This window comes from Salvia splendens, chromosome 5 (assembly GCF_004379255.2).
Source record: "Salvia splendens isolate huo1 chromosome 5, SspV2, whole genome shotgun sequence".
In the NCBI taxonomy this organism is placed as follows: Eukaryota; Viridiplantae; Streptophyta; class Magnoliopsida; order Lamiales; family Lamiaceae; genus Salvia; species Salvia splendens.
The window spans coordinates 17,391,894-17,405,907 of record NC_056036.1 but is presented as its reverse complement, the minus strand read 5'-3'; the positions used below and the strand labels follow the sequence as shown (position 1 = coordinate 17,405,907).

General features: G+C 40.2%; 1 protein-coding gene and 1 pseudogene across 2 annotated transcripts; both read right to left on the bottom strand.

The window, feature by feature from the left end:
* Positions 1–5,467: 5,467 nt before the first annotated feature.
* On the bottom strand, positions 5,468–11,772 carry LOC121803173 (annotated as a pseudogene).
* A 153-nt stretch (positions 11,773–11,925) lies between these two features.
* LOC121804901 (esterase OVCA2-like) lies at positions 11,926–13,809 on the bottom strand. 2 transcript variants are annotated; one of them, XM_042204604.1, is made up of 6 exons: positions 13,659–13,809; positions 13,059–13,151; positions 12,863–12,961; positions 12,749–12,790; positions 12,439–12,670; positions 11,926–12,269 (listed from the first exon to the last, which is right to left on the bottom strand). In XM_042204604.1, exons 1-6 carry the CDS (start codon positions 13,779–13,781, stop codon positions 12,130–12,132), a joined length of 729 nt encoding a protein of 242 aa, XP_042060538.1. In that variant the 5' UTR covers positions 13,782–13,809; the 3' UTR covers positions 11,926–12,129. The 2 variants fall into 2 exon arrangements, with proteins under 2 accessions (XP_042060538.1, XP_042060539.1); XM_042204605.1 differs by having other exon boundaries at positions 12,177–12,269; positions 12,371–12,670.
* Positions 13,810–14,014: the final 205 nt, after the last annotated feature.

Sequence of the window (14,014 nt, the reverse complement as noted above, 5' to 3'; positions counted from 1 at the left end):
CTTTCATAATGTAAATTTTGACTATTCATAATATACTATAATGATATTGGACCGATCCTGTCGTGGTCCATACAAAATAATCGATCACGAATCACTTTTGATTTAATTTAGAAATATAAAAAAGTACTCCATATATAGAGTTCATACAAAGTCCCATTTTTGTCTGTGGTTCAAGTTTTTAACTTGTAAGAGTAAAAAAAAATTTCTTTCACTTATTGTAAAAATTGTGTCATTGTATTGACTTTTAGTTCGAAATAATAACAAATACTAGAGTATAGTTTAGTGTGTAGAAAAAGGATTTTGGGGAATTCATATTCTTTATTCTTATTCATCACACTGATTTTACATGACACTAATTTTACATGCCTCTTTATATAGGCCTCCAAATATACAATTAAGGTAAGTCATTCCCCTAACCCTAATCTCCTACACAAGGTAAAAATCAATTTCTAATCTTTTCATATTAATTGTGATTACAGGAAATCGGCTACGAGATCTTCTCCTTCTATCACGGGATCTTCCAACACTCCCCCTCAAGTTAAGTAATGAGATCACCAATACTTAACTTGTCCAATACATCTCGAAATGAGTAAGAGCTTACTGTCTTTGTCAAGATGTCCGCCAGTTGATCTTCTGACTTGACGTAGGGCAACTCAACTATTTTTGCATCAATTGTATCTTTTATGAAGTGTCGGTCTACCTCCACATGTTTGGTTCGATCATGCTGAACTGGATTCTCGGAGATACTAATAGCCGCCTTATTATCACATAACAATCGACACGGCTGGGTGGACTCTTAAGGTCAAGTTCTGTCATGAGTTTTCTAAGCCACAATACTTCCGTCAATCCACTCTTGATCCCTCGAAATTCTGCTTCGGCACTTGATAGCGCAACTACCTTCTGTTTCTTACTCCTCCATGTCACCAAATTTCCTCCTACAAGGGTAAAGTACCCTGCTATTGACTTCCTGTCATTCGGATTTCCTGCCCAATCTGCATCAGTATAACCATGTATTTCTAAGTGCCCATGCTTCTTAAACAGCACTCCATGTCCCGGTGTACCCTTCAAGTATCGTACTATTCTCAACACTGTCTCCCAATGTTCTTCTTGCGGTGCATGCATGAACTGACACACTACCCCAACGGTGTAAGCGAGATCTGGCCTAGTGTGAGATAGGTAGATGAGTTTCCCGACCAACCGTTGGTACCTTCCTCGATCCGCGAGTTTGGCTCCCTCCCGAATATGCAGTCCATGATTCTGGACCATTGGGGTGTCTGCTGGCTTGCAGTCTATCATCCCTGTTTCTGCTAGAATATCGAGTATATACTTCCTTTGATTGATAAAGATTCCCTGCTTTGACGGAAGCACTTCAATTCCCAGGAAGTACTTTAGGAGGCCAAGATCCTTCATCTCAAACTCTTTAGACAGATTCTTCCTCAATTGATCAATTTCCTCTTCACCGTCACCAGTGATAATCATATCATCAACATAAATAATGAGACAAGTGGTCTTACCATTTCTTTTTTTGAGAAACAAGGTGTGATCTTAGTTGCTTTGACGGTAATCATACTTCTTCATTACTTCAGTAAATCTCCCGAACCATGCTCTAGGAGATTGCTTAAGGCCATATAGTGTCTTTTTGAGCTTGCAGACGTCTCCATCTTGAAAATCTCCCGTGAATCCAGGCGGGGGAACCATATAAACAGGTTTAGTCAGTTTTCCATGTAGGAAAGCATTGGTCACGTCAAACTAATGTAGGGGCCAGTCTCGGTTAGCCGCTACTTAAAATAACACTCACTGTATTAATCTTGGCTATAGGGGAAAAAGTCTCAGCATAGTCAACTCCATAAGTTTGCGTGTACCCCTTTGCAACCAGTCTCGCCTTATATCGATCAATGGATCCATCAGGCCTTCTTTTGATTGTAAATACCCATCTGCATCCCACTGTAGTTGCTCCTTCGGGTAGCTTACTAACTTCCCAAGTCTTGTTCTTTAACAGAGCATCCATCTCTACAAACATAGCATCTCTCCAATGTTTAATTTCCCACGCCTCTTCTGTTGTATAGGGGATCTCTTCTTCTTCATAAAGGGCAGCTTCAAATGCCCTAGTCATTTTGGCTAAGTTTCCTTTAACAAAGTTTGCTACCGCATACCGACTCTGTCTTCCTGTTTTTTCTGGAGAGAACCTTTTTGGAGGGATTCCACGAGTACTTCGTGGCGAGAGTATATAGCGACCTGTGTTCCCATCTAGAGCCGTGCTCTCATCTATAATTTCTGTAACAGCAGGGTCAGTAGTAGTAGTATTCTCTTCTGGTGGATCGGGGGTTACATCAGTTGCTTGGGATATCGGTTGAGGACAGTTACTCGAGCGCGGTTGGGTCATAACATCTATACCCTTTTTGGTTAATCTCGTATCCCACAAACACACATTTGGTGGCACAAGGTGACAGTTTGGTTCTTTCATGTTTCGGGATATGAACCTAAACGGTACATCCAAAAACTTTAGGCTGAAGGTTAAGGTGTTCGGGTATTTTGGCGAGTTTGGAGAGGGTATCGACAGGGGGTTTTTTGTTTAGGATTTTAGTAGGGAGCCGGTTTATGAGGTAGATTGAGGTGGCAACCGCTTCGGGCCAGAAGTGAGTAGGGACTTTAGATTCTAACATCAAGGCTCGGGTAATTTCGAGGATGATTCTGTTTTTTCTCTCTGCCACCCCATTTTATTCTGGTGCGTAAGAGCAGGATGTTTGATGGATCAGACCTTTCCGGGTAAACAATTCTGTCATTTTTTTGTTCACAAATTCCCTCCCATTGTCGGATCGAATGATCTTTATCGTGGTCTGGAATTGGGTTTGGATAAGGTTAAAGAAAAGGATAAATTTGTCAATCACTTCAGACTTGTGTTTCAAAAAATATATCCATGTCATCCTAGTGCAATCATCTACAAAAATCACAAAATATCTCAACCAATTCCCCCCAACAACAGGTGCAGGACCCCACACATCAACATGAACAAGGGAAAAAACAGATTTCATACGAGTATTTGTAGATTTAAATGATTGTCTGTGGCTCTTGGCCAAAACCCAAGTCTCACAAGAAAAGTCTTTTGGAATAGAGAGTTTAGGATAAAGTAAAATAAAATAACCAGGTGAAGGGTGTCCTAGTCGTTGGTGCCAAATCTCCCGTTTCGTGGACCCGTGAGCTAGCATCGTACTGCCTTGTTGAGGTATCTCATCCACGTAGTAGAGTCCTTGGTTCTCAGTGCCACGCCCAAGTATCTTCCTCGTCCGAATATCCTGCAAAATACAGAAGTCGGGATGCATCAGTAAGGTACAGTTCAACTCTTTTGTTACATGGCTTATAGACATCAATCTTTGGGACAAAGTCGGAACATAAAGACAGTTCGACAGTCTCAAGGTTGGGGATATTTCAATAGTGCCTGCCCCGACCACGGTAATCAATTCACCACTAGTAGTCTGTATATAAGTCATAGTAATATCACTAAAACTAACAAAATCACTTTTATTAGGGGTCATGGTGTCGGTAGCTCCACAATCAAATATCCATCCATTTTTATCACCCCCATTATCCCCTTTTTACGGTAAATGGAGCAGAAATATGGTCCAAGGGCTCAAATCAATTTTTCAAGGAAATTGCACTAAATTGCACATTTGTCAAATAATCAGGGGGTTTATCACAATAATTAATAAGTCGGGGGTCATAGCATGATTTATCAACAGGTCGGGGGTCTTTATGCAATAAGTAGCGTCTGTGGTTGAATTTTATAAACTTCGGGGGTGGGTTCTGTGATTTTAAAAAACTGAGGGGTGCATAAGAAAAACTAGGGTTAGGGTTATCTCCCCCTAACCCTTTACCTCCGTCATTTGAGTATGCGCCGCCTCCCCCATTTCGTTCCCCAGTTTTACCAGCGAAATTCCCTGCGCCGATCACCGCACCGCCGTTCCCACCTCCACCGGAAGCTTCCGGTTCCTCTTTCTGTTTTCCCCGTCCGGTTACCATATCCCGATTGTTGCCAAGCACGGTTTTCGTCGCCTCATTATCGGTGACTACTCCTATCACCATCTTGGCCCTCGCCGTTTTCCTTTCCTCCCACCATTCGGGATAACCGTGCAGTTGAAAACGCGTTTCTCGGGTGTGCTTTTGCTGTCCGCAGTGAGAACACCAGAGTTTCGATTTGTCGATCGGTTTGCTTCCCGGGCGGTGAGCGGTGGTGGGTTGGCGCCAGGGTCCATTCCGGTTGCCCTGTCGCTGTCCCTGAACCGCCAGTCCCTAGCCGATTCCTTGCGATTCCCCTCCGTGGCTGTGGGTGTTTGAGGATTCCGGTGGCCCTAATCGCCATCGGGCGGCCTCCTTTTTAATCCACCCGTAGGCGGTCTCCAGTGGGGGCGGTGTTACCTCTTTGAGAATATCTCGTCGAACACCTTCGTGTTCTTCGTTCAACCCTGCCAAGAATCGAAGCAATCGTTTGGTGTTAGTGTAGAGTCTGAATTGGTTCACTCCTTTTTCGCAACAATCAACCGGTTGTTTCTGACACCGGTCGATATTGATCCACATTCTGTGGATTTTGCAGTAGTACGTCTTCAGATCCATGTTGCCTTGTTTGATTATGTTTGCTTTGTCCTCCAGGTCGTATACGAGATAGAGATCAGCCTCACTCTCGTATGTGGTGGCTAGGCTGTCCCATATTGCCTTTGCCGATTGGTGATGAGCGAAATCTGCTATAATGTCATGCTCGATGTTGTCCACGATCCATGAGAAGACGATTAAATCCGTCTCCTCCCAGTCATCATACCCCTTGCTCCCCGGCAATAGTGGGGCTGGTTTTCCGGTTATGTGCGAGTAGCCTCCCCTACTCTCTATCGCGACTTTCATTAGTCGAGACCACAGTGGGTAATTTCCTCCATTAAGCTTGAATGCAACAATTACATTCTTGCTTGCTCGTATCTTACTGCTCGGTGATTCTGTCGATGGTTTCTCATCGTCTGACATGTTGGATATTTGATGTGAATTTGTTTGCTCACTTGGTTTTTTTTGGTTGATTTTGGCCGAGATTGGTGTGGGCAATGATGAAGATAATTCTGAGCCCTAATTTAAAGCATGCTCTGATGCCATGTAGAAAAAGGATTTTGGGGAATTCATATTCGTTCTTCTTATTCATCACACTGATTTTGCATGCCTCTTTATAGACCTCCAAATATACAATTAAGGTAAGTCATTCCCCTAACCCTAATCTCCTATTTAAGGTAAAAATCAATTTCTAATCTTTTCATATTAATTATGATTACAGGAAATCGGCTACGAGATCTTCTCCTTCTATCACGGGATCTTCCAACATAGTGGAGTACGTATGTACATTATTGAGGCCAGGAATTCAGTAAACAAATACTCCCAAATTATATGAATATAATTATTTTGAATATGGATAAAATTTAGAATGATGTTGGTCGTACATAGTGCATATATATAAAATCAATTTTACATTATTCATATTTGCCTAACGAAACCTCTTTTATTTAAATGAAGAAAAAGTAGATAGCTAAACCATAGGACCTCTAAACATAAAAGTGAACTAAAAAGAGCATTCTTGATCAACTCTAAGCTTCAATTTCTTCTCTTTTCTCCATTGGAACTGCTTCTTTAACCTCACTCTCCTTCACTTCTCCATTCTCCAACACAACATCATGCCTAATCCACCTGCAAATCTTCTCAACACCCTCTTCATCTGCAACAAAATAAGTTGATTCAAATTTGGATCCAACACTTTGAAACCAATATCATCCTAAACCAACACTAGATGCAATTAAGAGAAGGCACGTGGTACCTAGCCTAGGCAAGGTGTGGCCTTGAGGATGTCGTATGATCAAAGGGTCCTCGAACGCTGCAGCCAGCTCCTCAGAAGGAAGTTTTAGCCAATCCTTCTCCCCAACAAAATGAACTGATCTAACCTTGATCACATCTTTGTAAGCAACCTCACATATGGTTGGATCCCTAAATTTCGACCCGGATATGGATACAAACAGACTTATACGCGGGTGCTCTTTCAATATCTTTCCCTGCATCGATCAACACACACTTTTCTATATCAAATCAAAGATCATATAGTACTATGTTTTTTTTCTCAATTTCATAATGAAGCACCTGTGCTTGATATCCAAGTAGAAGTGCTGACAATGAAGCTCCCTATGGAAAAACAGCCTTGAGAATTTGTTGATGATTTTAAGCAAAAAAGTGTTGGAAATATAGTAGCCTTTACACTGACAACCCTTGCTATTACAAAGAACACAAAACTGGAAGGTAAATGTAACAAATAAATTACAACGAAAGTAAAGAGATGCAAACTATAGTATTCTTCAAGTCGAGTCGAGGTGACCCTCTCTCCGCAAGACGAAATACGCCCCGGCTAGTGCTCACGGATTGGCGTAATGTCCCCAAAGATGAAACGACTTTCCTCCTATCGAGTTGAAGCACCTCAAACTCGTAGGCTCCGGCAAACTTGAATTCGAGGCGAGAACCGAGCAATGCAATGCTCCTAATGCGAACTAGAATGCTTAAGCTAGAGAGAAGAGAGAGTGATTTGTTTTGTTATATTCTCTTCTCCTAAAACCCATCTATTTATAGGATGGGGGAGGCGACCTCAAAGGTCTTGGAATTAAGGGAAACCATAAAACATGAAAGGCCAAAAGACTTGAAAGTGAAAAGCTAGAAGCCTTTCATATTATCACACGTTTTCAACAATCCCCACATTAGTTAGAGCACTGCAAGCTCAAACCAACACAAGACGTGTATGCATGCATGTAGACTCTTTTGCTCAGTTCTTAGGAAACGATACTGTATTTGGAGAGGTAACTTGTGGTTTTGAACCTTCCATAGTCAACACTATCGGACATACCGGCGGACTAGTGGACGCGATGCCTTGAACTATTTCTCCTTGGTGTATGCCTAGTCAATAGCATCAATACAATATTGTCTCAACTCCATCAGTTCTCACGTTTGTGTCCGTTTCGGCCGTGGAACACCTCTTTGGATTTCATAAGTGACTCACACACACGAAGCGGCCCCACTTCTCACTTACATAGATGATTCTTTCATGAGTATCCTGCCATACTGCATCTCCTTGAGATTTCAAGAATCATTAAAAGTCAAAAGACTTACCTCTTACCACGTGCAGGTTACAACACTCAATGCTTTCTAAAGAATGAGCGAAGATTAAAATCTTCTGAGTGTTACAGCTAGATTTGTATAGCTTCGTTTTCCCATTGAACCAATCCCATGGGATCTCCAATCGTATGGTTGGGTTACCACTATACTCATCTTTTAAGATGTTGTTTTCAGTCTCATTCCTTTTAGCAATTTATGCATTTGATCACGGTTTAAACCTTTTGTTAACGGATCCGCTAAGTTATCCACTGACCTTACATAGTCAACTGTGATAACACCACTTGTGATCAACTGCCTTACGGTATTATGTCGCCGACGAATATGTCGAGACTTAACATTATAAAAGGCACTTTGTGCTCTACCTATAGCTGCTTTGCTATCACAGTGTATCAATGCTGCGGGCACTGACTTCTTCCAACATGGAATACATTCTAGGAAATTTCTGAGCCACTCGGCTTCTTCCCCTGCTTTATCCAAAGCGATAAACTCGGATTCCATGGTGGAACGAGCAATACACGTCTGTTTCGTTGATTTCCACGAGACAACACCACCCCCCACAGTGAACACATACCCACTTGTCGAAAGTGAGTCTTTTGAATCAGAGATCCAACTTGCATCACAGTACCCTTCAAGTACTTGGGGATATCTTGTGTAATGCAACCCAAAGTTAATAGTATACTTCAAGTATCTCAAAACTCTACACAGAGCTTTCCAATGTTCCTTGCTTGGGTTGCTCGTAAATCGGTTCAACTTGTTTACAGAACAAGCAAGATCAGGTCGAGTACAGTTTGTGATAAACATCAAACTTCATATGACCTTTGCATACTCTTCTTGAGCAACGGAATCACTCATATTCTTGCTTAGATGGACATTGAGCTCCAAAGGAGTCTTTGCTGGCTTACAATCAAACGAGTTGAATTTCTTAAGCATTTTCTCAACATAATGAGATTGCGTTAAGGCAATTCCCTCATTAGTCCTCAATATTTTGATTCTGAGAATCACATCAGCTAGACCCATATCTTTCATATCAAAATTTCTTTCAACATGTTTTTTGTCTCGTTAATAATGACACTATTGCTGCCCATTATCAACATATCATCAACATACAAACACACAATAACAAACCCGTTATCTGTGTTCTTAATGTAAACACACTTATCACACTCATTGATAGTGAATCCATTTGCCAACATCACGTTGTCAAATTTCAAATGGCACTGTAATGGTGCTTGCTTCAACTCATATAATGACTTTACCAGTTTGCATACTTTACGCTCTTGCCCAGGCACAACAAACCCTTCGGGTTGTTCCATATATATTTTTCTTCCAGATCACCATTCAGAAATGCAGTTTTCACATCCATTTGGTGAATCTCAAGATTGTGCAAAGCAGCAATCGCTAGAAGCACCCGAATGGAAGTGATTCTCGTAACATGTGAATAGGTATCAAAAAAGTCATACCCTTCTTTCTGCTTAAAGCCTTGGACAACTAGGCGAGCTTTGTACTTATCTATAGTACCATCGGGCTTATATTTTCTTTTCAGAATCCACTTGCACCCTAAAGGCTTATAACCTTCAGGCAAGTCTACTAACACCCAAGTGTTATTTCTCATGATGGATTCAATTTCACTGTTGATAGCTTCTTGCCACCACGCCGCGTCTGGGCCAGACAGAGCTTCCGCCAATGACTTTGGTTCGTCATCCAACATAAAAGTTATGAAGTCGGGACCAAATATTTTAGCAACTTTAACTCTTTTACCTCGTCTTGGTTCAACATCCTCAGGACTTGACCTCGTCCTTTTTGGAGGATTAAAACTAGTGGATTCATCCAGCATTCTTTCACTAGAACGATCATCTTGCCTCTTGCAAGGGTAAACATTCTCAAAGAATATAACATTCCTTGACTCAATCGTTGTTCCTTCAGCCACGCTAGGCACAGCTGACCTATGGACTAGGAAACGATAGGCACTACTATTAAGTGCATGGCCAATAAAGATGCAATCGGCTGTTTTAGGGCCTGTTGCAACTTGTTTCGGAGGTGGCACTTCTACCTTCGCTAAACACCCCCACACTTTGAGGTATGAATATGAAGGTTTCTTCCCTTTCCACAACTCATAAGGAGTCACATCCCTATTTTTTAGTGGAATTTTATTCAGGATATGATCCGCTGTTAACACAGCCTCCCCCCACATGTTCTGGGATAAACCAGAATTAATCAACAGAGCATTCATCATCTCTTTAAGTGTTCTATTTTTTTCGTTCAGCAACTCCATTTGACTGGGAAGAATATGAAGCCGTTGTTTGGTGAATTATACCACTTGCATGACATAATTCTGCAAACGGGGCTACATACTCACCACCTCTATCACTTCGAACACACTTAATTCGACAATTAAGTTGATTTTCGGCTTCATTTTTGAAGTCTTTAAACGCTTCAATTGCCTCATCTTTACTTCTTAATAAGTACAGGTAACAATACCTTGTGCAATCATCTATAAATGTGATGAAGTACTTTTTACCACTTCTGGTTTGCACAAATTTTAAATCACATACGTCTGTATGGATTAACTCTAGAGGTTTTGTGCTCCGTTCTACCGAGCGAAACGGTAGCTTGGTCATTTTTGCTTCAACACAGACTTCACATTTTTCTTGTGAGTTAAACTTATCTACTTTTAGTAAATTAAGATTTACTAATCTTTTTATAGCATTTAGATTTACATGTCCCAATCTTTTATGCCATAAATCAGATCACTCAAGCAAATAAGAGGATGTGTCATCTTCCTTATTTCTTAATCATTTTCCACGGTGAATGACCTTAACATTCAGCTCAAAAAGCCCATTCACTAGGTGACCTTCACCTATGAACTTTTCATACTTGGTCAATATAACCTTTTCACACTCAAATTCTAGTGAAAATCCATGATTTACTAGAAGTGAGCCTAACACCAAATTATTTCGGATGTCTGGGACATGCAGCACATCCTTGAGGGTAAGAACCTTTTCGGATCCTAATTTTAGGAACATATTACCCACACCAACCACCTCGGAAGAGGCTTGGTTTCCCATACGTACTTTTCTACCTCCAACAGATTTGTAAGTAGAAAAAACGCTTCTCTCGGAGCACACATGACATGTGGCACCCGTATCAACAAACCATTCATTTGGATTATTACCATGGTCCACGTCGGAGACCACTGCGATCACCTCGTAATCTTTGTTGTTTATAACAACACGTTCAAATAATTTGTACAGTATTGTTTCCAACAATAAGTACATAATTATATTGAACCAAATGTGCATTGGTATATTCATCAACCCATGCATCCCAATTACTACTACCAAATCTAAATTGGTCTTGCTTGTCAAATGACAAACGATAAACATCATTCTCAAGAGAATAGATCTCAAGGAATTAACCACTCCATAGCGCATCGACATTGCGACCGTTCGTTGCTTTATTCCAGCTTTGAATTTCATGTTTCCTCCAGCTTCGGTCGACATGATTTCAACAAGAGTACAATATTTCATCTTGCGATTGTTGGAAATATAGTAGTCTTTACACTGGCAACCCTTGCTATTATAAAGAATACAAAACTGGAAGGTAAATGTAACAAATAAATTACAACGAAAGTAAAGAGATGCAAACTATAGTATTCTTCAAGTCGAGTCGAGGTGACCCTCTCTCCGCAAGACGAAATACGCCCCGGCTAGTGCTCACGGATTGGCGTAATGTCCCCAAAGATGAAACGACTTTCCTCCTATCGAGTTGAAGCACCTCAAACTCGTAGGCTCCGGCGAACTTGAATTGGAGGTGAGAACCGAGCAATGCAATGCTCCTAATGCGAACTAGAATGCTTAAGCTAGAGAGAAGAGAGAGTGATTTGTTTTGTTATATTCTCTTCTCCTAAAACCCATCTATTTATAGGATGGGGGAGGCCACCTCAAAGGTCTTGGAATTAAGGGAAACCATAAAACATGAAAGGCCAAAAGACTTGAAAGTGAAAAGCTAAAAGCCTTTCATATTATCACACGTTTTCAACAAAAAGACACTGTTTTTATCACCTGAGAGAAGCCTAAAAAGCCATGAAATGGACCATTTGTTGTAATGTAGTTGCATAAGTAGTCTATATACATGCTTCCAAGTTGGTGTACTCGGTAAAATCCTGACAAAAGACGCGGTTTAATAAGAATATTGATCTTGATTTTAGCTAGCACACTGAGATTATACACACATACCTTGTTGAATTGAAACCACTCAAAATAAGGTGGTGGAAATATGCCCTCAATCTCAGATTTCCCTTCTGCAGGGTAAATTCCATCTGGAAAATCCTGCCCCAAAATTCCTATATCATTTTAGCATTGTTGAGAGAAGACTCACAAGCTCAAAGAGACTTGCTCAAAGTTTTTGCAGTACCATTTGTTGCATAGGAAAGATTGAAACTTTGAGTTTTGATGAAAGTGTAGTATATATACCATGTCAAAAAGAGCAAAAATAGAAGGATCCCATTTGCTGATTTGTTTTTTGAGGAAGCTCCCACTGGTTCTGAATCCATGCAAACAAAGGATTCTCTTCTTGGCTACCTTCACAGCTTCCATATTCAACACAGAGATTGACCAGTGTGTGTGTGTTTATAAGAACAAGAAGGGCTTCTCAAAGACAACTAACTTTTGGAGTTTGGTAGATCGGTTGGTTAGGAATGTTACCACGTGGGCATGCACCCTTCAAATTGAAATTTGTTGGAGGTATAAATTGATAAACAGACATTATAAATTAGTTCAAGAAACAACAATACAATAGTGCTACTGTTTATATACCAATAACTATAGTCTTAATAACATACAATTCATTTCTAATGAAGCGACAACTTATGCTTCCGGCAACAATCCGACGTATTTTCTACCGGAATAACAACATCGACTATTCTCCTTCTATAGGTCTATCTAATTATTCACCTCACAGTTTTCCCTTCAGCCAACTCATTTCTCCATTCTTCGCCTTCTTCCTGTTTTCGTGTTTGATTTCGACATTGATGCTCCTCTGCAACACTACACCATGCCTAATCCAGCTAGAGACCTTCTCAACAGCCTCTTCATCTGCAAGAAAAAAATGTATATCTATGTAACACAATCGTCAAACAAAGACTCTCAAAGTCCTGATGATCCAAATTGTTCATGCGAAAGCCAAATATATATACCTAAATAACAACACACAATGTAGGATGTTGGAAATCTTGACTTGATCAGATGAAGAGAGTGGCAGTACCTAGGCGAGGCACGGTGTGGCCTTGAGGGTGCCGTATGATTAAAGGGTGTTCGAACGCTGCAGCCAGCTCCTCAGAAGGCAGTTTTTGCCAATGTCTCTCACCAACAAAATGAACTGATCTAACCTTGATGAGCTCTTTGTAAGCAACCTCAGATATGGCTGGATCCTTAAATTTCGACCCGGATATGGATACAAACAGGGCTATAGGAGGATGCTTCTTCAATATCTTTCCCTGCATCAAAACACAATCTTGATCAAGATTTCAAATAAAGATCATTTTTTTTCATCTGCTCATTAATTATTGAAGCACCTGTGCTTGGTATGCAAGTAGAAGTGCTGACAATGCAGCCCCCTGTGGAAAACAATGCAATGAGCCTTGAGATATTTAACAATGATTTTAAGCAAAAAAGACATTGTTTTTAACCTGAGAGAAGCCTAAAAAGCCATGAAATGGACCATTTGTTTCCATGTAGTTGCACAAGTAGTCTATACATGCTTCCAAGTTCGTCTGCCCCGTAAAATCCTGAACATAAACGCGGTATTTAGCAACATCAACTACAAATTCCTGCTAATGTACTATCTTGATTTTCTAGCATAATGTAAATACTTTTTTAGCTGACCTTACTGAATTGAAACCATTCAAAATAAGGGGGTGGAAATATGGCCTCAATCTCGGATTTCCCTCCTGCAGGGTAAATACCGTCTGGGAAATCCTGCACAGCATTCAAATATCATTCGTTTAAACGTATTGTAGGATTGATTTTTATTAATACAACTTTTATTTGTGATGGAATAGGGTAATTGAGTAATCGAAACAAACAGGAACATAAAGAGACACAGATTTACGTTGTTCACCAAAGCGAGAACAAATTGTATTATAATTGCAGTTACAGAGTTTTGTGCACTATTTCTATATAAATAGACACACATGACCTATGCCCAATACAACAACATAGTATAGCGACAAATCATATAGATTCAAGGCATACTAACAATCACAATACTATATTTTGATTCAATGTGAAGAAAGTTGCTAAAACTTGGCCAATTGAATCATTATCATTATCTTAGTATCCCAACGTGAAATCAAAGTGTATGTATGATCCAATATTAGCAAGTACTAGTAAAGGAATGGTTGATATATCATGCTAGTTTAACTAAAAACAAAGATTTCATTTCACTGCTATAAAAAGTTGAGATCACTTGTTTAGAATATAGACCAGGACAAAAGGAGCAAAAACTGAGGGATCCCATTTGCTGATTTGCATTTTGAGGAAGCTCCCACTGGTTCTGAATCCATGTAAGCACAAGATTTTCTTCTTTCCAAAGTTTGCAGCTTCCATTTTTGACAAAATGACGAGGATGGTTGAATGCTTTAGGATGGTTGAATGCTTGGATAGGATTTAAGCCGTACGTGTAACTATGTTTAATACTCCCTCCGTCCCGTGCTACTCGCACGTTTGCTTTTCGGCTCGTCACAAAGTCCTTACACTATTTATAATTTAAGTTAGAATTAATGCATTTAATTAATATGTTAGTTTAAGTTAAGAGCTCTTTTATTAAGTGATGTCTCATT